Below are 23,553 nucleotides of genomic sequence, written 5' to 3' on the forward strand. Positions count from 1 at the left end.
AAAAATATTCTATTTCTGCAGCGGCCATATCTGAGACATGGTTTAAACCCTATTTTCATTTTCGAGTGAGCGGCTACTCCTGTGTGAGGTGTGATCGACCCGATGGGAGCGCAGGTGGAGGTTCTGCCATCCTCATAAAAAATGGTAATCTCAGTGCTATTCGGTTTTATAACATTATATTGATATATATTTATTACAGTCCAGCACCTGTGTTTGATGTAAATTGGTGGAATAACCATATTTCTAATATGTCTTGTCCAGTTATATTGCTAGGAGATTTTGCGCATTCTCCTATTTGGGAATGTTCTAGTGAAGACAAATCAGGTAAAAATATTATGTAGTGCCAGAACATATTTTATATATGTGAGAGACGACATTTCGATTCTTGTCCAAGTGGTCGAATTTGGCTTCCATTTTCCTTATATTGTCAACCCTAGGATGACATCATCTATATCTGATCGGTGATTGGTTGCTTGTTTTGTCACCGGCAGTTAGCGTAATGCACGATTTGCTGTCAATTGACATAGAAATTCTTTCTAAATGGTTGATTTATCTCGCGCTTTAAGTTTTTGACGATTTATAAGTGCTTGAGATAACTCAAATAATAGTGCTTCCGTTTTTTTTAAAAGAACTATGAAAGAATAGTATTGACTGGAATGTTACGTGTAATATTTTGATATTTAAAATCGTAATAGTGACGCGCTTTGTTTTGTGCGACGCCATTTTAACCGTCGGTAGATAAAACGCGTGTGTCTTGGGCATTGTTATTATTTTCTTTTTGAACTCTTTCCGTAACTTGTGTGCCATAATATCATCCGCAGAATCGTTCAGTCAGAATTTGTGGGTATATAACTGAAAAACTGGAAAATCACAGTTTTATTCGTACCATGAAGGTTTAGTGAAAAAAGGACCTAGTGAGGTGTGCTAATTTTTAAACGATTATATAAAAAAATACGTACCTAATGCAGTAAAAACACTACAGCAGGACAAATTTACAGTGGTACGATATTTAATGACTCTTTCTGCAAACAAAAAGTTTGACAAGTAACTATCGACCTGCTAATAAGCGACGTGATAACAATTTGTCACCATGGTTGTGTATCATATTCGCAATCACAATGGAACATCCAAGAACGTAAAGTCCTGCTGCACAATCACATATTTGAATTTCACCGGTGCAAATACGGAAAATATTCCAAAACTGCTATTTTTATTTATTTATTTTTAATTTATCATGCTATTTATTGCATTTAGCCGGCGGTTGGCAATTCAAATGTCAAGAAAAGCAGTCGCCATAGTAATTTTCAAATGCAATATATTGTATTATTTTTCATAGTAAATGCCGATTTTTCGCCAGTGAACTGTATTTATTTCGAGGTAAACAAAAAACAAACCGACACGAATGTTGAATTAGAGATTACACACGCAATGACTTATGCCTGCGATAACTTAAGAATGTTCATTATTGTTCATTGTGATCGTTCAAATGCTTAGCATGTTTTTAAGCTTGTCGATAGTTATTTGGGACTGAGCTACTGTTCCCCATTCGAGGTCATTCTTTTTTACCGTGTGATTGTAATTTTGGCAAGGTCAAACGTCATATTAAAAAGCATGACAGGATATATTGCCCCTAACAATATGAAAATATGATTTTGGAGTCATCGAATACCAAGAGGTTTCATGTTTTGAGTGTGGAGACCAATCACATTTACGATTTGAAAAACTGGTGGCCGAGATATTAAAAAAAAACATGTCTGTCTGTGAATTCTCTGGGAAAAAATGTTCCAGATAAAAAAGGATATTTTTTGATCTCACAATACAGTGAGTTTTTTTATGATTCGGAGAAACGTGGATACGTTGAGGTTTCCAATTTTATTGGTGGATTAGTGAAACATAGTTTGTCCGAGAGTGGGCATGACCAGTCAAGGAAGTCAATTTCACGCCGATCGCAGGCGTTGAACATCACTGTAACCAGTTTGTGGCGAATTTTGCGGAAGGATTTGGCTCTCTGCCTGTATAAGATTGCGTTGACTCAAGAACTGAAGCCAATTGACCATTTTAAGTGTCGTACATTCGCTACTTGGGCTCTGGACCAGACGCAAGCTGATGACTACTTTCACAAGAAAATCATCTTTTCGGATGAAGCTTACTTTTGGCTCGATGGTTTTGTCAACAAGCAAAATTTTCGCATTTGGACAAGTGAGCAGCCTGAAGTGATGCACGAGACACAACTTTATCTGAAAAAAATTACAGTTTGGTGTGGTGCCGGCGGCGTCATCGCCCCATTTATCTTTTTTGATGAAAACGGTGCGCCATCAACTAACTGTCAACGCCGATTATTATATTATATTGGAGTATTTTTGTATTATGAGCATTTAAATAAATAAATGACAAAATATTATCATACATCAAAATTAACAAATTGTAGTCAGGTACATCATAATGGTGAGTAAAATATTTACCAAATAAAAAACATGTAAATATTTGTGTCCAATATGCAGATGGATCACATAAATCTAAATCTCAACATTAATAATTTTACAATTTTTCAAAAATAAAAATAAACAGAAAAAATATTTTTAATGTATTTTCCCATACATCAATTTTATGCTGGGGAGATTGGGGGTTTTGAAAAAGCACGTTATAAACAAATACCTTTAGATATGTAGGTGCGAAGGTTTTCACGGTCACTGTTATCAATATATTTCTTTTTTGGGTGATACCGTGTGTTGGATTTGTTCCGACATTTCGGCTACCATTGCAGGAGCCATCTTCAGGGTAAACTGAGTGGTCACTCGGTACACACACGGTATCACCCAAAAAAAAAACATATCGACCTTTAGATATGCTTTGAAAACAGTTGACAATTTGTGAATTTCTCTCTTCATTAACATCACATTCTTGGGAGAGATTTCAATGACAATGGAGTTGGGACCAATAGCATTCGTGAACTTCGGGTGCGTCCACATATCCAATACCAAATGTCTAAAACCAAAAACATATTTAATAAAACAGTGCCAGGTGGATTTCATCTCGCTTAGCACAAAATATTTTAATGGAAGTAGATTTAAATTATACCTTTATTATTTGGCTTCTTTGACTCCATTTTCGGTACGAAGACTACATAGATCGATACAATATAGTAGGACTCTGTTTTGAGAGATAGAATTAAACATTTAGTTTATTTTAGTCGGTACTGTGAACGCATGTCTGAATGGATGATTTGCACAAGGGAAGCTTTGCATATATTTTGTAAGTTTGAAAGGCATCGAGTAGGGAGAAATGGAAATATTTTGACTTTTTATGCTTGCATCATGAGATTTCCCCTTCACATTCAGAAAGTTTGTCTTTGAAACATTCTAGAATATGTTTTTGTAACAATATTATTGCATGGATTACAGATATTGCTTTGGTTATCCCTTTAGGTGCCACTAGCGAGATATCTAACGCATGATCCAGTGAAACATAAATATTTGCATGAAAATATCTAGGATATGTTTTACCGCCAATTTAACACATTGTATTAAATTAATAAAGACTATTTCACTTTTGATTCCGCATGATATCCTCGAACAAAGCTTATCCCTATTGACGGCATTTTTCTTTCCTACAAACATTCCAATATCTTTAGGCATTATATTTTTATCGCAAATGAAATGGGTATTCGGGTAAAATTGATACATTTCTTGCAGGGGGTAATTGTAGTGACCATTTAGAATCTTTAATGTCTATCAAGTTTCCTGTCTTCTTTTGTTCTTCCAATAAAGTTAGTCCTCGTGCTTTCAATGTACCATGGTGGGGCATTACACATCTTTGGACTTTTTCAAGCAGCTCAATATGTTTGCTAAAGTATGGACTTTTCATACTAATACCCGTATGCAGAGACATACCTTAAGGTGAGGAGAGTACATTCTATTGTCTTCACCTTCGGGTTATTCTCTGCATTTGAAATTAGAATGTACTTTCCTCACCTTAAGTTTTGTCTCTGCATACGGGTAAGTATCCAAACTTCAATAGGTATACTTTTAGAGTGAATATGTTTTTGTCACAATATCATCTGTACGCGATGATCAAGAGTTTCAAGTTTATATTTTATATTGTTAATTCCAGATCTTTATTTTATTTATAAGGTTTTTTTATAATGGAATTTATACATCGCATAATATAATAATAACAGTAATAATTGATAATTACATACTGCATTGGATTTTTCTTCAGATATTGTACTGTTGGTACATATGTGAGACTGAAGAGTTATATCAGTTTATAAATAAAATCACATTAATCTACACGTGATATATACATGTATAATCCCTAAATCATTTCATTTTTGACAGTTCTAACATATTTTGAGTAGCAATTTGATTCGGAAACACTTGAAGATTCAGTCTTATTTGCAATCACATCCAATGGTTTTGGTTTCCACGAAGGCAAAATATTCCAGACTACTTGTTCATTAATGTGTTCCATTCGGTTGACTAAAAAATACACATTACATTACATTAAAAATATTTTAAAAGTCCACAATGTCATCAGAATGATCTTGCATAGAAAAACTTACCTTATGTTGAATTATCTCAAATAATCCAAGAAAATTTTAGAATTTTGGTTTTCGTCGAGGTAGTCGGGAATATTTTTCGGAATAGGACGAGACATATTTCTATTTTCTGCATCAGTTAAGAGTGTAGCCCAAAGTCCCTGATTCTGAAAATAATAAATAACACAACTTTTTTTTTACAAATTATAATTATAGAGTGGAACTCCGTTTCTCCGAACTCCAGTCATCCGGATTGCCAAATATCCGCATCGTTATCAGGAAATAAAAAATTAAGATGTTACAATAACAAATAAAAAAGGGCGCTGGCAACCTGGTTTAAGTAAGTTTTTAATGTAATTCCAATTCGTTGTATTATTTCAAATGCAATAAAAGGGTAATCTTAGAATAAATTTTGCATTTTCTTTCAAAACATTCCCTCGATTTAATGGTTAATCCAATTATCCAGACATTATATAATTATTAGCCAGACATTATCCGGATAATGTCTGGCACTCAACTATCCGGCTAATTGGAGTTTTACTGTAATAAATAAAATACTTAATATTTGAGTTGTGACTAACTTAGGTTATTTGTTAGATAGTAAAATTAAGTGTTTTCTTGTGTGCGGTAAAAATTGGAGCGTTAAATTGTACAGCAAAGTTTCCTGAAAATGGACGAAAAAAAAAAAATGATAAAAACGAACTGCTTTGAACGACGTCACTGGTTCATATGAATCAACTAATGATGAGAGAATTACGGAAGATTTCTGGTTTGCTTGCCGTGAATGGACCAATGGGCAGAACTGATCGACAAAAAGCAGAAGAGAACGTCTGACGTCACACGCGAAGTTATTTCAGAAATACAAAACTTTACAAGGCTTAGTTTAATAGTTTATTGACAAATAAAAAAAATATAAAAAAACACTGAACTTCCTCATTGTACACGATACAAAAAAAAACTTTTAAAAAATATTTTTTACTTAACAGTGGGTTACCAAATAGCCAAATGAATGCCCATTCTAGAAGCACTTTGATATGGCAGTATTCTATGCACTTGATATTCATATTCACAGTCGTTTTTGGCAACATACAAATTCTTTTTAAAGATGAACTCGTATGCTGCACCGGCTGCAATGTTTAACCTCATGATGAGTAAGTATAAATGAAAACGTCGTGTTCTGCAAAGTGAGTTATTTTCAAAAGGAAAAATATATACAGTAAAACCTCGTTTTTACGTTCCTCAATTTTACATTTTCCCACTTTTTACACTTAAATGTTTAGGTCCCGCTTTTTTCCATACATTCTTATTCAAATATTCCCCCAATTAACGTTTTTCATAACCCCGGTTTTATGTTGAAAAATTTTCAGAACTCCTTTGATCTGTTAAAGATGCGAGCCGTGGGCCGCCGCGTTTGCCCAAAATGGTCAATAAAATCAAGGTAAATAAAAAAATGTGTAAAATTGTTGTCTCAAACTAAATTCAAAGTAGGTTCAGTGTAATTCTCCATTTTGTTAAAGTGTCTAATTTTGTCATTTTACTCAATTGTGACATGCGGTTGACACATGTTTTTTTTCTTCTTTTTTTCTTCTAAAGTAATAACCCGCTGAGCCTCTATTTTGAGGCTTGTCAGCAGGTGGGATAGAGGAGATATGGAAGGAGGTAATGAAAAATACACCACAACACCCAGACCAATTGAGAAAAAAATATTTCTTGGATTTTTTTCTTGCAACTGGCGGGAATCGAACCCGACGACCGTTTAGGAAGAATAAAGTCTTTACATCAATAAATCACGATGCAGAAAGTTTAAAAATTTGGCAATAGAAGTATTATTTGAAGTTATAAACATAATTTGGAAAGAAGATTGTTTAAACAGTTATCATAAAAGTGTGAAACAGTTTTGCCGGGATGTAAATGACAGTTGAAATTCTGTAGTGCCATACTAAAAAAAGTGATACCATATAAAGAAAATTTCCCAATAAAATAATTGTATGCATTTTATGCAAATTTAAAAATCAGCAGATGCTCGGTGTGAGTCTTCGAGATAGGATAGGAAACTAAGAGATTAGACAGAGAACTAAAGCTGCTGATGTCGGAAACTGTGCAGCAAAACTAAATTAGGAATGGGCGGGACATATGGCTAGACAGGATACCAGATGGGCGCCGCGAATATTGAAGTGGAGGCTGTGGGCAAATAAAAGGTGTCGGAAGGCCACCAAAGAGATGGACTGACTAAATTTTTCAGATAGTTGACGGTGCCTGGATGCGTAAGGATCAAGTCAGAGACGGGTGGAAGAGGCAGTGGAGAGAGGAAGGCTAAAGAAGAAGAAGAAAGAAGAAGAACTACGGAGCCACAAGCTATTTGATCTAAATTTTATGGCCCAATAAAGGTGGTACACACGAAGCGGTTAAGATCCGAAATGTACTATATTTACCTCAAAGACAGCGGAGTTACAGCATACAATACAACTTTGTTTGGCTCTCGTGAGTGCCACGGACATCCTTCCTGGATCCTGCAGGAAGCCGAGCCCCTGGCTCCTAGCACATGACAAGATCACTACGTCCCGTTCCTGACCTTGGAAACTGTCCACAGTGGAAACCTCCAATGTGTTTCTGTGGAAAACAAAATGGTGAAGCACTCACTAATGTCTCGAGACAGGTTTTGGTCTGCATCAAGACGTTCGGGGTTTAAACCCCACTCTACCACAACACTTTTCCCATTTTCAAACACAGTTATTTATGACTAACAGGAAATGGTGGCAAACATATAAATATTTGGTTAATCCGACGAAGCCGAATATTTCTCCAATATTGGTCATTTTTTCAAGTTTCAATGCTGCAAAAAAGCATTAATTTTCTTTTTATTTTAATAAACTCCTATTTAATTGTGATGTAATTCACCACTGTAATTGGGCCTCCTGGCCTGTTGTGGTGCAAAAAATAAAATAAAATATGAAAAATGTATAAAGTTACACTAGTAAAAAACACAAAACAGATACAAATTAAAACATACTTAAAATAATTTACAGCTGGAAGTTTTTTATGCAAAAAAAAATATATATTTGTGTCATGATTTATCCAATTATTTTTTTGGGGGAACCATTTTTGTTAAATAAATAATCATGTTAGAAATTGGGAAATGAGTTGTGGTAAGTAAATCGGGTTTTGGATCTCGGACCTTTGATTCGTAGTCCTCGACCACGGGACCACAACCAGTCCAAAAGTTTGAAAAATTCAAATATACAATATTATGCTACAAAATTATGTATCATGAATATATTCAAAATTGTAGACAAGGCACATATTGCATTTTATAAGTCACGGATTATTGGAAAAGTCTTCTCAAAGAAGTGGTCAGTTCATTGCGTTCAAAAATATATTAGATGACCATAGAAAGAACAAAATCATTTTTTTTTTCTGAAATAATTTGCATTAAATTTACAAGCATCAACTTCAAGCTGCTAGTGTACTATTCAACGAGAATCATAAAAAAAGGGATGAAATTTACAAATAATTGGGAGTAGAAAAAAATTGTTTTTCTAACCTAGTAAAATTCAGCAATTGATTTTGGATGGCATCTTTCTGAGCGGAGTAAGGTGTGAGAACACAGAGATTTATGTTCAACGAGTTTTTTCTTATCAACGTGTCGACGGCTAGAGCCAGTCTGGCAACTATCTGCGCTTCGTCTTTATTAGCACCAGTACCATCCTGGTCCATGGAGTTTCCCTTCAGCAGGACTACTCGGTAGGCAGGAATGTCTCGCGAAAGGGGCGGTGATACATTCCCATCCTTGAGGGCAGATTTATAGAAGGCGGAGTTGGGAAATAAGGAAATGTCCGGGTGCATCCTATACTGGACATTCAGCGCTACCACACACGAGTTATCCCATAACTCGCTGCATTGGATAAGTCTAGAGAACATGCTCTCCCCGAGACCTTGACGTTTTGCCATCTGTTGAAATAGAAAAACAATCAGTTAAGTGGCGGGCATTTTTTTGCAATTTTAAGAGGAAAAAGGGAAGCAAATGTTTTTGTTGCGTTTGAAAGAATGAAAATACACATAAATTGTTTGAAGATGTAGGAGTTAGTTTGCGTATTATATCAGTCCAATGACCACATTTTCCAACAAATCCGGTTTTATTTCCGAAACAGTTTGTGTTATATTGCCTTCCAAAGCTTCCAAGAGTTGCTGGTTTGTTTCCATAGATCATGGACAGTAGGAATGTAGCCCCATAGAAAATAATACAACGGGTTCAAATCACAGGATCGTGAAGACCAATTAACAGGACCATTTCTGGAAATAATATTGTCGCTAAACTCGTCACGCAGTAATTCATGGTTTCACAAAGACCACTATTCGAATTCAAATTTATTTATTTTACCAAAATAACATAACATTGGGACAACATATCAAACCGGAATCCTCGAGCAATGGTTCGACATTATTAAGGTATAATACTCTCCAATAGCAAGAGTATATGCATCTTAAACATTGTTTCACTGGAGTGAAAGATGTCGATCTCCAAAGTGATAATGTTCAGCTACCTGATTGCTAATCTGCTCTATGCGTTTGGCGAACTGAACACTGATTTTAGGGTCAATTAATAAAAAAACTGTCACCTTTAGTGTGACAAAAGACAGTAAATATCACTTCGAACTGCGTAAGTCTATTGTGACAGGTCTTCTTTGGTTTCCCCTCCAAGCCTAGATCTTTAAAAGAACCAGGCTAGTAAATGATAAGCAAGTGCTTACTTATTTCATTATATTATGTCATAGATCTTAGATGTATTTTTAAAGAAATAATTTGCTTCCAAAAATATGAATTTTCCCGCATTCAATAGAGTACATTCCTTGATAAATGATTAAAAGAAGATAAACCGTAAAATGTTGTCGCGTGCCTATTACCTGTGATGAGACGTATGCTGGAAGTTGCTGGTGATCTCCAACTAGGTGGAGACTCTTCACACCGAGACATAGAGGAATCAGAGATTCAGGCTCAGAGGCTTTAGCCGCTTCATCCATAATGCAAAATGCTATCTTGTCTTTCAGGCTGAAAAAAAATCAATTTTAAATATGTTTATCTAAATTACAGTTTAAACTAATTAATTTTATAGTTGTTTTTTGACTCTGTGGCTATCGGGTAAAAATGCTGAAAGTGGAGATTAGTCCGCCTCATGATGAAGTGATTGACGATTTCATAGTCCCTGAATAGCCTGAAGCATACGAATGATTAGGTATATTACAAATGATTGCTGGTACACCGCAATTAGAATATCATATGTGGAGATAACGTAAAGATGATGACATAATAATTAGTTAAGCTTAATGTGTAGGAAGAGAACGTAAATTAATTACCATTGCATTTTGAAGAGCGCACAGCCTTGGAGAGTGGTAGCAATAACATCGGCATCTTGGATAATTTCCATCTCCTCGTAGTTGAGGTTCTGGTTATTCTGAAACATCTCCAACTTGCGAGTGTACACCTGCATTTGACCACTGGAGTAAACGGCCTGTGGACCATTACCAGTGCTACTCTTAGAACATTTTTCTATCATCGTTTGTAAAATTTTTATCTGGAAGAAAATATGTACATTACCAAGAGTTTTTTTTTCAACCAGAAAAAAAATTGTTTACAACTGGTTTGCAAAATTTCATAGCCGTGCTTCTGTTGGTGATGAATTTCGTGAAGTTCAACCAAAATCGGTTATTGTTCCAAAAAACACTGATGCTGGTGCAACAGCTTTTTTATTTTTTATTTAATAGCATAATTATACATTTTTACAATTTAAAAAAAATTTCACTTTTTATATTTTTACTAAAACTAAAATCCCACCAAGCCACTTTTTGTAGCTTGTTGGTGAAGATTATATTTATACTGACTTAATAATATTATTTCCATTTATAAAAACAATGAATAACAGATAAAAATTAACAGCCAGAAAGATCAGAATAAACATGTTTATACAAATAATAATGTATAAATTTATTTTTTAAATACAAGAAAATATATGAAAAATTTAAATATTTACACCTAAGCTACTATTCATATATAAACTCTTGATCGAGTAGCCACTCTCTTATTTTGCTCTTGTTACAATGTGAGTTAAATTTAAGTTCTTTTGGTAATAAATTAAAAATTCTAGGTACCTTATTCTTGTTTTTCTAGGCTTCTTCGTCAAAACTAATTAATTCTTTCCTATTTATTTTTATCATGTTAACTAAATACTACACGTAAAATAGGAAAGAATTCATTAGTTACGTAAACTTTGACGAAGAAGCTTGTTTGCTTTGAAGCCGGTCGGTGAAAAAAAAATTAAAAAAATTAGTGGTTAAAAACAAAGTTGTTTTATTTATTTTACCAACTAAAGTTGCTCGTTCCCAAAGTATGAGTGTTTGCTTCTTGAGTCGTACAGGACATGTTGCAACCATTCCATTAGAAGATCGAAGAACAGTTTATGCTAAATGGTATTCAACAATCATTTGCCAAAAGTCGTAGATGAAATCAGAAAAAAACAACCAAAAATGTTGCATTGACAATACCAGCTCTCACTTAGTACGTCTAAAAATTGATTATTTGAACAAGAAAACATGGAATTAATGTGTGTGATTTGAATTTTAATTAATGTGATGTGATTTCTTTGTTACCGAACGTCAAACAAAAAACTCATGGACGGCGATAATAAATTAGATGAACGCCTAATATACCTGCTGAGCATATTCAGGATTGTTGTTTTTATTATGCCTCGCCAGGACGGTAGAGCTGATTTCTAAGGCCTGCGGCTGCATGGCCTCAGCTCTACCAACCCTCACTAATTTGAAATCTGGAATAAAATATATTATTAGAACAATTATTTATTTATTTAACCTTTCGTACACTGAACTACCGGGTTTATTGCAGCATAGCAATTTCTTCCAACCGACAAAAATTATTAAATATTTTTAAAAGATTTGCGGTCAATAAAATAAAACAAATATTTTTTATTTTTTTAAAAAAAATAAATATTTGCGTTCTTATGATTTACCCAAATATTTAATTTTGAGGGCCATTTTCAACGAGTTGTAAATAACTCACTATTAGAAAATGGAATCAAGTTGGGGTAGAGTGGGATTGGAATGACGGACCTTTGGTCCGTGAGTTCGAGACACTAGCCACGGGACCACAACCCGATTAAATAAATGTAATACAAATCATAATCGTATTAATGCGCATGTCCATAAAAGTAAAAATTAGCAAAATGCTACTGCCATCACGCCATTTCTCCGTACGGGTAGGCTGAGAGGATAGAACGCCACACAAATCTATCCTGACATACATTCCCTGCATCTTCCATGTTCATATAATCTTGCCTTACACGTCCTTCGGTTGTGTGTGCTTTTGACATGACCAGACTTAAGATTTTGGTTTTCTCTGATCATGCCACATCTTACTTGGTCCCCTTGTCCTACGTTACCACTCATGGTTGCCATATAAATCTGTTTTACCATTATTTTGTCATTCATTCGTTCTACATAGCTAAACCATCTCAAAAACTCTTTCTTAATCTTATTAATTACACTTATGTCATACATTGATTTCCCACACATTCGCATTTCAACGGCATTTATTTTGCTTTCATCTTTCCTCTGCCAGTTCCATGTTTCACTTCCATGGATGAGTATTGGGACTAAAACTCCGTTGTGCACTGCCAGTCTAGCATTGATTGGAAAACTAAAGTTAAAAATAAGAAATACCTTTTACTTTTTAATAAATAATTACAATATCGAAATGTTATCAAATATTTCTATGTAACCACTTACTGACTTTTCTATGTCTACCGGTTTTGTTTCTTTTCTTAACTATTTCTCCCGCAGCAAAAAATATTCTCATAACCTATCAGTGCATGTAAGGGTTACTTATTAAAATGCACGGCATGTTGGTTTTATATTTTTGTGCAACAACTATGGTGAAGGTGTATAGTGGGTTTTGCATGTTGGTTTAATTAGTGTCCTGACGAAGAGACGGGTACGTCTCGAAACCAGTAGACATAGAAAAGTCGGTAAGTGGTTGTATACAAATATTTAATAATGTAAATAACTTACTGTTTTTATCAGTGCGAGCTTGTAGAAGGCGTTTCACCAGCTCATCCACTGCTATGTTGGTCGGTGCGCATATTAACACTTTACCCCTCTGTGACCGCATTGTTCTCTGCAGATATTCCAAAACAATTGACACGATCACTCTGGACTTTCCTGGAATAAATATGAGCAAGATTGAAAAATACATAACACTTTAAATACGGCACATATGAAGTTGCCGAGATTAAGATGGGCCGGACATGTACAGCAAACGCCCGATTCTCGGGTCCCTGAAAGATTAATGAGCGGACACCCGAGTGGAAGGAGATCAGTGGGAAGACCCGGGCTGAGATGGGAGGATGAAGTGAGAAAGGATGCGGCGCAGTTTGCAGTTTCTCCTGGTGGCCAATTGGAAGACGGCGGCTGAGGACAGACAGAGTTAGATGCGAAAGCTGCAGGGGCCAAAGCTCAATATGAGCTGTAGCGCCATCGGAGAGAGGGAATAATTTATAATGTATCATCTTCGACATAGATGTTGCGAAAGCGATGAAACTGGTCACTGGTTATTCTAAATTTGTGGATTTAGGTACCACTCGTATTTTATTAATATATTTAATAACAATGAACTTCCACCAAGAATTTTCACCGACAAACTTAAATGTTTTTAAATTTTATTTTTAGATTTGGTACAACATTGTTTTCATCACTTGAGATATCCGGAGCTTTCCGCATACCTCTTTAAACCTACCGAGTAATGAGTACATCGATATAGGAAAGTCTAAAAACAAACACCTAGTACTATTCTTCTTCTTCGTTTCTTATGACCTTTTCACCTCTCAACTCGGGTGTTCTGGCCAGTGTCGAGTTTTGTTAATTTTTTTTTTACATATTTACACATGTGTTAGTAATATAATATATACAAGTTAGTAAGTTGGTATTTAATTTAATATATACATGTAATAATATAACATATGAACAGCTTAACACCATTTATAACTAGATATTTAAATAGAATAAATACATTTTTATTGGGTGGGGACAGGATAGTTAGAATATGAATAGGGAATGGGATATTAATATCAGAGAGGTCGGATAGGAAATCAGGATAACAATCATTTATGGGGCATCCAAAAAAAACATAGTTTAAATCTTCCTCATCGAGCTGACATTCGCAAATGGCAGAGTCCCGGACATGGATTCTGAACAGGCGAGAACCATTGCAGCAGTGCCCAATGTGCATTCTGCAAATGGAGGATGGAAAACCAAGGCTTTTCTGTTACATTTGGCTTCAGTTGGAAAAGATGTCTACCCTTGCCTTGTGAGGAGGCTACCCAATATTTTTGCTATGTGCGAAATTGCTTCTCCTTCGTCATAACCTAGTATTATTGCTACGCATTATTTTATTTTTATTATTTTTAAATGTGTGTGTTATTTAGAAATCGTGCAAAACCGGAGTCTGCTATACTTGAAATAATTTATTATAGCTCATGAAATACGTGTTTAAATACTTGCTCACATTTAATAAGGAAAACTTGATTAAAGTTTACAAAAAACAGGCAAAATTTACTAAGTGACATGTGCCAACTTTACAGAAGAGCCAATTAAATCATGTCAATACACAAATATAAAATGTATACATGAGATTTTTATATTAATTTTTTTCACACTATAAACAATTTTAAAAAATCATGTGACCTCACTGGGATTACTCGTGCCGAGGACACAGCAATATATTTTTTTTTTACAAGTGAGAATTTACAAAGAGGACTTAATATACAGAGTGAAATTACAAAATGTTAAGACAGTTTTAAACACTACGTAGTTATATTTATGCTTACTTTCTGTGTTCCTATATTATTTATACTATAAAATGCACAATAGAAGAACAAAAACGTAACACAAACTATACGTTTGTGGAGCAGGTGATTCAATATTGGTTTGGGCGAATGAGACAATCCATTTTACTTCTACCCACCTCCACTATACATTTTTTTATAGCCTTTTTGAACATTTTCTCGTTACTAATTGTTTTGATGGACAGTGGAAGTAGGTTATAGATTTTGATTGGCTCTTCAGTAAAGTTGCTACATGTGGCTTAATAATTTTTGCGTTTCCTCGCATACACAAAGTAGTACTTAAAATAGTATAGAACATAGTTACCTGTTCCCGGAGGTCCATGAATCATCTGTATATTGGGATTGTTGGTAACGATTGCACAAATACACTGGGCAACTGCTTTCGCTTGGAATGCATTCAGCTCATGTTTGAACTAAAGCAAATTTAACAATATTTTGAGTTTGTCTAAACTTTTGTAGACAAGGACTGGATTTGAGAGAACATATTACAACATTAAAAATATCATTTCATAAAAATTGAAAAATATATGCAGGCATAGCCTATTAGGTGATATAATGAGGAACTTAAGTCCTACGGGAAATTGGATACAATAAAAGATTTTTTGCCAGCGGTGAAAATTGAATCATTAAATTGTACTACAAAATTTCCTGAAAATACACAAAAAAAATAATGAGAAATATTTTAATAAAAACAAACTACTTTGAACGATATCACTAGTTCATATGAATCAACCAGTGATAAGAGGGTTATGGAAGATTTACGGTTTGCTTGCCACCAATGGGCAGAACTGATCGAGAATAAGCGGAAGAGAACCTCTAACGTCACACGTGGAGTTATTTCAGGAATACAAAACTATAAAAAATCATAGCGCTGATAATACGATATTTAAAAATTGAAAAAAAAATTTTTTGGCTTAGTTTAATAATTTATTAACATTTTTTTTTTTTTTTAAAAACCACTGAGCTTCCTCATTTAGTCAGATGAATCTCGCCCTCATCAATATAGGTTTCAGCTCTTTAACTTTAACAAAAATCAACAGTTGGAAGAATTGAAGGAATATGGATGTTCAAACATAGGCAGAATGGTGAACATTACACGATGTGTAAAATTGTCACGTTAGCTGATGACCTAAGCCCTGTAAATGTCTAGACTTCCATATTCCGTTTTCCATCTCTGTTGTAATATGTTGAACTAAAAAAAAAGCACTTCAATAATTTAAATTCTTATAATAATATAAATATTAAAAGATTAAATTATGTTCCTAATGACTACCCTAGACATAAGCAGCTTAAGCTGTTTTATCTTCCTGCTTGCAGAACCAACCTGCCGATGGTAATGCCAGTAGGAAGAGCAATGTCTTTACTCAACCGTATCTCTTCAGATATCAACATCTTTCATATTAGTGAAAAATAGTTCAGAGAGGATAGCATCCGTTTTCTATAATTGCTGGGTATTTAAATTTTATATAATATTTTTTTTTTTTTTCGTTTTATGTATGCCTTGAAATATTTTTGCAATGCACAAAAACGTATATAAAGTAAATAAATTGAAAATAGGTATTTAGTTTGGGTAATATCAGAAAAACAAACTTAATCAGGTTACGGTCACGCGGCTAGTGTTGCCGACTCACGGATCAGAGGTCCGAGGTTCAAACCTTACTGTACCCCAAAAGAAAACATTTTTTGTATCCAATTTTCCATAGGGCTGAAGTTCTTCGTTATAAATCGTTATTCATACTCCAGAAAAATTTGTCATTTTGCAATTCCACAATGGTGATATTTGGTATAATTAGTTTTATATTTGATTTTATTACTTTATATCTATTGGTAATTGTAAAATAAATATTTACCTTCAAGGGGGCACTGCTACTGTATTTGTGGAAAATATTCTGACTCGGTGAGACGATGAAATTTTTAAGTTCTGAATATTGCAGATTGTGTATCGCCTTTATCATAGACAGCACATTCTTGATAGCGGTCAGAGATTTTACAGTTACCGCAGAGTCCATCTTGATAGAATTAAGGCAATTTGGATCTATCCATATATAGAACACCAAATAGACATCTAAAATTATGATTCATACATTATTTACAATATTTTAAATATACATGTCCAAACCAAGTAATCGGGCAATATGCCACCAAAAAAATACATTCTGTAAAACTTGTTAAGAATTAAATAGCGAATTGGTTGGGTCATTTCAAAATCATTACTAATAAAGCGGACATTTTACCGAATCAATAAATATCTGAAGATAAAATACATCAAATTAAGGCACAAATCGATGAATTTGTATTTTAGTTGGCCATTGAAATAATAATTATTTTTAAATGTTTAATTTGAGGATATCTGGCATCTTGAAATTAAAACAAAGGCAGAATGATAAGAATGAAGTAATTTATAAAATAAAAGATAAATAAAAATTTAAATGGCAAACATTTAATTGAAAACTACTTTTCTTAAAAAATGTAATAAGATAATAAAAGAGAAAAATCCAAAACATGGAAATTTATTCCCTTTTTACCTTTTATTTCAAGAGGAAAAAAAAACAATATCATTGAAACTACATACATTTTTCAAATAAACAAGCATCATGATGTTTCACTGTAGGAGTAGGCAGAGGATAGAATGCCACACCACCGTCTTTGTATACATTCTTATTCTTATTCTTAGAGGTGGGGGTCAGTGCTATGCAAGCTCCTGACGTCACTGCGACCTGTGAAGATCTATTGTGACGGGTCCCCGTGAATAGTTCTCGCCCTCCAAGCCCAGACTAACAAACCTGACTGACAAACCTAAGCTCATTACGAGGAGCACATTTATTATTATTATGGATAACTTAGATAGCGCCATTTTCATAATAAAATACCTCAAGGGCGCTTTACATAGTGATTCTTTTAAATTTGTAATTTAATTTAAATAATTTATTTTATTGACACATGCTACGGATTTATTCAAATGATTTAGAGAACAAGTGGGTTTTAAGTTTTTTCCGAAGCATCACTTCACTTTCACAGCCTCGCACCTCTGCTGGGAGAGCATTCCATGCCATAGGGCCTGCGACCGCAAATGCGCGATCACTAAATGTAGTGCGCTGTTTGCGTAGAGGTATAATAACTTTTCCTCTCGCCGTAGACGTAGCTGATCTAAGGGTGAGACGCCCTGTCAGCTAGTTCATATGGAATGCATAGTTCCCTTAGATATTCCGGAGCAGAGTTGTGCAGTGACTTATACATAAGCCAACAGAGTTTGTATTCGACCCTCTGTGGAAAACGTAGCTAGGTAGTTCCCGAAGTAGTGGAGTGATATGACTGAACTTAGAGATTCCGAAAATAAGTCTCGCTGCGGCATTCAATACAGATTGTAGGCGAGTCATTTTGTTCATTGGTAGACCTGCATAGATACCATTACAAAATTCGACTCTAGACACTACAAACGCATTTATTAATTGATGGGCGGCATCAACCGGCAAATTTTTGCATATGCATTTAATTTGTCTCAGCTGGTAGAAGCACGAACTTATCATTCTACTAATTTGAGCGTCAAGAGAAAGGTCAGAATCGAGTAAAACTCCCAGTAGTTTAACGGTGGGTAAAGCGGTACTCCCTACATTGGGTAGGGCCGTATCCTGGATCAAATTCTGTCGTCTGGCTGAAGCCACCCATAGTTGTTCAGTTTTTGATGGGTTTAATGTTAGTCTGTTTTCAGCCATCCAGTTTCCTATTTTCTCGATGCATCCATCAATTAAATTGACACCACTTCTCTCGCCTGGTTTGCAGTAAAAATAAATCTGAGTATCATCTGCGTAGCAGTGAGACCACAACAATTTAGTCAACCCACAGTAAGGTTCAGGGCCTATTGGGGCTGTCTCAGTTCCAGCCTTGCCAGTTCATCAGTTACCTCGTTACCGTCGATGTTTGAGTGTCCAGGTGCCCAAATTAATGTCACACTGTTACACTCACCGACACAATTCAGCGCCCGTAGGCAATCCAAGGTTAATTTAGAATTGATCTCGACAGAGTTCAGAGCTTTTAGAGCAGTCTGACGGTCTGAGAAAATATAAATTATTTTGTTTTTGTATTATCTGCGCAAATTTTCATGTGCGCAGGCATAGAGTTCCGTGAGGAAGACAGTGGGATAGAGCCCTAGGCCAATGGAGAACATGTTGGCGGGTCTAACTCCGAGTATCCGAGCACCTGCTTGTCCATCTTTCTTGGACACATCGGTGTACCACACAATGTCAGCTTCCCTGTAGGGTAGGGGGCTATCGGGCAGCCATTGTTCCCTATCAGGTATAAGCACCATAAAATCTCTTTGCATACATACTTCGCTTCCTGTTTATAATTCATATAGAAAACATTGTGACATTCATTTTTTAACCATTTTGCAGTATTTTCATACTTACAGATTACAGCAGGGTGTCTAAGCTTAACAAAGTTGGGCAGTTTAAAAAAGAGCTGTGCCAGCAAATGTCTGGCAAGATATTAGAACTTCTCACACATTTTGCAGTATTTTCATACTTACAGATTACAGACAGGGTGTCTAAGCTTAACAAAGTTGGGCAGTTTAAAAACGCGCTGTGCCAGCAAATGTCTGGCAAGATATTAGAACTTCTCACACATTTTGCAGTATTTTCATACTTACAGATTACAGACAGGGTGTCTAAGCTTAACAAAGTTGCGCAGTTTAAAAACGCGCTGTGCCAGCAAATGTCTGGCAAGACATTAGAACTTCTCACACATTTTGCAGTATTTTCATACTTACAGATTACAGACAGGGTGTCTAAGCTTAACAAAGTTGCGCAGTTTAAAAACGCGCTGTGCCAGCAAATGTCTGGCAAGACATTAGAACTTCTCACACATTTTGCAGTATTTTCATACTTACAGATTACAGACAGGGTGTCTAAGCTTAACAAAGTTGCGCAGTTTAAAAACGCGCTGTGCCAGCAAATGTCTGGCAAGATATTAGAACTTCTCACACATTTTGCAGTATTTTCATACTTACAGATTACAGACAGGGTGTCTAAGCTTAACAAAGTTGCGCAGTTTAAAAACGCGCTGTGCCAGCAAATGTCTGGCAAGACATTTGAACTTCTCACACATTTTGCAGTATTTTCATACTTACAGATTACAGACAGGGTGTCTAAGCTTAACAAAGTTGCGCAGTTTAAAAACGCGCTGTGCCAGCAAATGTCTGGCAAGACATTAGAACTTCTCACACATTTTGCAGTATTTTCATACTTACAGATTACAGACAGGGTGTCTAAGCTTAACAAAGTTGCGCAGTTTAAAAACGCGCTGTGCCAGCAAATGTCTGGCAAGACATTAGAACTTCTCACACATTTTGCAGTATTTTCATACTTACAGATTACAGACAGGGTGTCTAAGCTTAACAAAGTTGCGCAGTTTAAAAACGCGCTGTGCCAGCAAATGTCTGGCAAGACATTAGAACTTCTCACACATTTTGCAGTATTTTCATACTTACAGATTACAGACAGGGTGTCTAAGCTTAACAAAGTTGCGCAGTTTAAAAACGCGCTGTGCCAGCAAATGTCTGGCAAGACATTAGAACTTCTCACACATTTTGCAGTATTTTCATACTTACAGATTACAGACAGGGTGTCTAAGCTTAACAAAGTTGCGCAGTTTAAAAACGCGCTGTGCCAGCAAATGTCTGGCAAGACATTAGAACTTCTCACACATGCGTGCCGATTGTTCCAACTTTTGACATGTCCACCTTCAAATATTGGTTGGATTTGGTCATGCCATTTCTTTCTCAGTCTTCTTCGTTTTCTGCATTCATCAACATTTGCACCGTAAAACTTCTCATGGGTTATTTTGTTGTCCATTCACTATACACATATTTTAAGTAATCGCTAATGCAGATATCAAAGAGATATTATTTATTTAAAAGCAGTTTCAATAAATGTCATACCTCACAAGGAAGATGTAGAATTATCTAAAAAGTACATACCTTTGCCACCCGAAACATTTTTAAATTCCAGTTCTTCAATGAGTCCAAAGAACCACCTCTTTCTTATATCCGGATGGTTCGTAAACTTGGCAAGAATAAGGGAGCCATTAGATAAATTCCGGGCAAGGGATGAACTGGACTCGCGGGCTACAAGAAAGGCGCTTGAAATTAGGCTTTCAATTACAATGAAACTATCACAACACAGATGATAAATATTTATTTATTTGAGGAGAGACCATACATACAGCTTTACAATAATATGAATCACATAAAAAACAAAATAAGTAGCCGATAACTTTTTTTTAAAATTGATAGAACCGGAAAGAAAAAAAACAATAATAATACTGAAAGAACGGCTTTAGCATCATCGAAATAGTCCATCGCAACAAACATACAACTAAATTATCCAGCAATGTATCACCAAACTTGCTTACAGCAATATACTGTATAAATTCCTAACTCTTTTATAATATAGGATAAAAAGGCGTCAAAAATGTTTAAAGATTAAGCAGTCATAATTACAACAAAATATGTATATCAATGTCACTAAAACATTTAAGTTTGTCAGTGAAAATTTTTGGAGGAAGTTCATTGTAATTTATTATAGAAATAAAAGACTAGTGATACTCAAATTTATGGATTTAAGTATCACATGTCTGTTATTTACCTAAATAAATGCCACTAAAACCGCCCAATGACCGATGCATTGTGAGCACTCAGAATTCTTCTAAAAACGCAATTTTTCGTGTAGTTCTTAGTAGACATTTGATTACGTAATATCATTTGAGTAAAACCTCATTTAGTGGAAACTAAATACTAACATTTTTCAGTGAAGTTATTTAGATTTTACATTACTGCAATAAATTTTAACTGACCAACATTTTATTGACAAGAGAATAATAAATATACTACCTTTAATAGAAATTTTTGTCAGTTTGGTTCCTTGTAAGGGCCCCGGGGGCCTTGAGCACACAGAAAAGTTGAACTCTTCAAGCTTATCTTTGTTCTCTTTATAGGCACCGTGAGCCAACTCCCATACCTCAAGTAGCATCAGATTGGTCATCGTACTAAAAACCATCGAGGCAAATGAACATTTTAAATTTTTTTTTGGCAATTCATCCTATGAAGGATGATTTCTGCCATCCGCGTAAATGATTTGATGTAGACTGGGATTTTTGATGCACAATTAGCATTTTGTAAAAAAGGATAAATAAAAAAATTCAATAGAAGCCTCCTAAAGGTTCACACCATTCTCACTCAGAAATCTTCCTATGTGATGAATCACTTCGGGGGTAAGTGAGGATAAGAGAGAAGCGACATTTATGGGCAAATTTATGTTTGTAAATTAAAAATAATTGTTATATCCTTCAGTTATTGGGCAGCCAAAAAGTATGTGGTCAGGAGTTTCCAAGTCTTGGCCACACTCGCACCATGGACTCTGAACAACGTTAATTTTAAATAAGTGACTGTTAGCGCAACAGTGTCCAATTCTTAACCTGCTGCTTAACATTCGCCGAGAGTGCATATAGAAAAAAAATGGAAGGATGTTATTTTTTTGTCTATAAAAAAGTTTATTTTTGAATGTTCACAAACAACATTTGTTTTTTTATGAATCCCAATCAGATTATTTCCTTAAATTCCTTATTATTTCTACCCAAACTACTACAAAACATTAGGCTTTATAATAAGAGTATGTAAACCATTTAACTATCCACAAACACTAAAAATATTATATTTTGCACATGTCCGCAGTATTCTTGAATATTGCTCTACAGTCTGGTCTCCTCAATACTCCAAATACATTTTAAGAATTGAAAGGATTCAAAAAATTTTTATGAAGCATCTAAACTATCGACAAAATGAACATTTTAATAACTATGAAGAAGCTGTACTATATCACAATATTGAAACCTTACAATCCAGAAGAACTATATCTGATACCGTCTTCCTTTACAAAATAGTAAATAACAAATTAGATTGTCCCCAACTTCTTGAGAAAATTAAAATTCGTATCCCTCAGCGCACAACTCGGCTGCAGCAATTGTTTCATGTTGGAAGATCAAGCACAAATAACAACAAGAATGCACCTTTTCCCAGAATCTTAAATAGTTATAACAAACATTTTTTTGAAATTGATATATATTTTCTAACTTTAATTAACTATAAGAAAAATGCCAAGGCTATAATTGCAGATAATAATCATTTAACTTAATCAGTACTATCTATTTAACATTTGTAATTTGTTATATACTTGTACATTTGTATTTATGTCTAAGAGGAAAAGCTGATCTGAAGCTACTCCGTGGGGATCCGTAAAATGATTTTTTTTTTAAAATTATTTAAAAATTATAATAATAAATTAAATTTTGTACTTTTAGTTATTATTATTTTTTTTATTTTTTGCAAGTGATATGATACGGAGTGGCTTAATACAGGTACGCTTTTTTTTAAAAAAAAATTTACATTCTATTTAGTTTTTATATAGAAAACTATAATTGGCCTAAAATTTTGGTTTATTTGTATATACTGTATTTTTTGTTGAAATGGCTGTTGTTTTCTTTAAATAAATAAATAAAAATAAAAAATTTAAAAAAAATATTAACAGACATTTAATGCATTTTTGAAAATCGCATACCTACATAAAGTGCACCCCTGTTGCATTTGCAAATAGAATTCTTTATTTGAAAGTTGATTATTCAAAGTTTTGAAATTCAACAATAAACAAGTACCTAGGTACCTACTTACCAGTAAAAAGTTACACCATCTTTTTTATCCAAACGGTTTTTACACCCTTTCACAACACCACCAAGCACTTCAGTATAGAATTAAATGTCAAGCTATCGTCAAAACCCGGCTGGTGGTTAAATAATTACTAAATACGCGTAGGACAGGACTGAGTGTTTGGGCATGAGTTGAGTGTTATAATTTTAGTGGGTACCGGGTGCGTCTATGTGTATTAATAGGACAATGGTTTTATTTAAGAACACCGAACCTGTTTCTATGGTTACATGAAAGCATTATGAAGTAAAATTTTAGAAGTATACTTAATAATATTTAATCTTAAGAGGAAACGCGGTCTGACTTTTCTTCATACAAACGTTTTCCCGTATTTTCTCTCGGGATTATGGTACTGGA

The 23,553-nt window shown here is 34.6% G+C and overlaps 1 protein-coding gene across 1 annotated transcript in view; it reads right to left on the reverse strand.

Annotated features, from left to right (window-relative positions):
- Positions 1 to 3,748: 3,748 nt before the first annotated feature.
- The window catches only part of LOC148282481 (uncharacterized), a 31,779-nt gene continuing 11,974 nt past the window's right edge, over positions 3,749 to 23,553 (reverse strand). Inside the window, exons 6-17 of the mRNA XM_088225021.1 lie at positions 21,331 to 21,485; positions 20,419 to 20,565; positions 16,295 to 16,509; positions 14,749 to 14,857; positions 12,613 to 12,762; positions 11,239 to 11,354; positions 9,889 to 10,106; positions 9,439 to 9,583; positions 8,079 to 8,485; positions 6,970 to 7,147; positions 4,562 to 4,704; positions 3,749 to 4,478 (exon numbers count right to left, since the gene is read on the reverse strand). Of these exons, the coding sequence (XP_088081147.1) occupies positions 4,573 to 4,704; positions 6,970 to 7,147; positions 8,079 to 8,485; positions 9,439 to 9,583; positions 9,889 to 10,106; positions 11,239 to 11,354; positions 12,613 to 12,762; positions 14,749 to 14,857; positions 16,295 to 16,509; positions 20,419 to 20,565; positions 21,331 to 21,485 (1,972 nt within the window). The 3' untranslated portion in view covers positions 3,749 to 4,478; positions 4,562 to 4,572. The remainder of the gene's footprint in view (positions 4,479 to 4,561; positions 4,705 to 6,969; positions 7,148 to 8,078; positions 8,486 to 9,438; positions 9,584 to 9,888; positions 10,107 to 11,238; positions 11,355 to 12,612; positions 12,763 to 14,748; positions 14,858 to 16,294; positions 16,510 to 20,418; positions 20,566 to 21,330; positions 21,486 to 23,553) is intronic.

Source organism: Micrasema longulum, unplaced genomic scaffold (genome assembly GCF_059751315.1).
Source record: "Micrasema longulum isolate JH-2025_06_02 unplaced genomic scaffold, ASM5975131v1 h1tg000323l, whole genome shotgun sequence".
Taxonomy (NCBI): Eukaryota; Metazoa; Arthropoda; class Insecta; order Trichoptera; family Brachycentridae; genus Micrasema; species Micrasema longulum.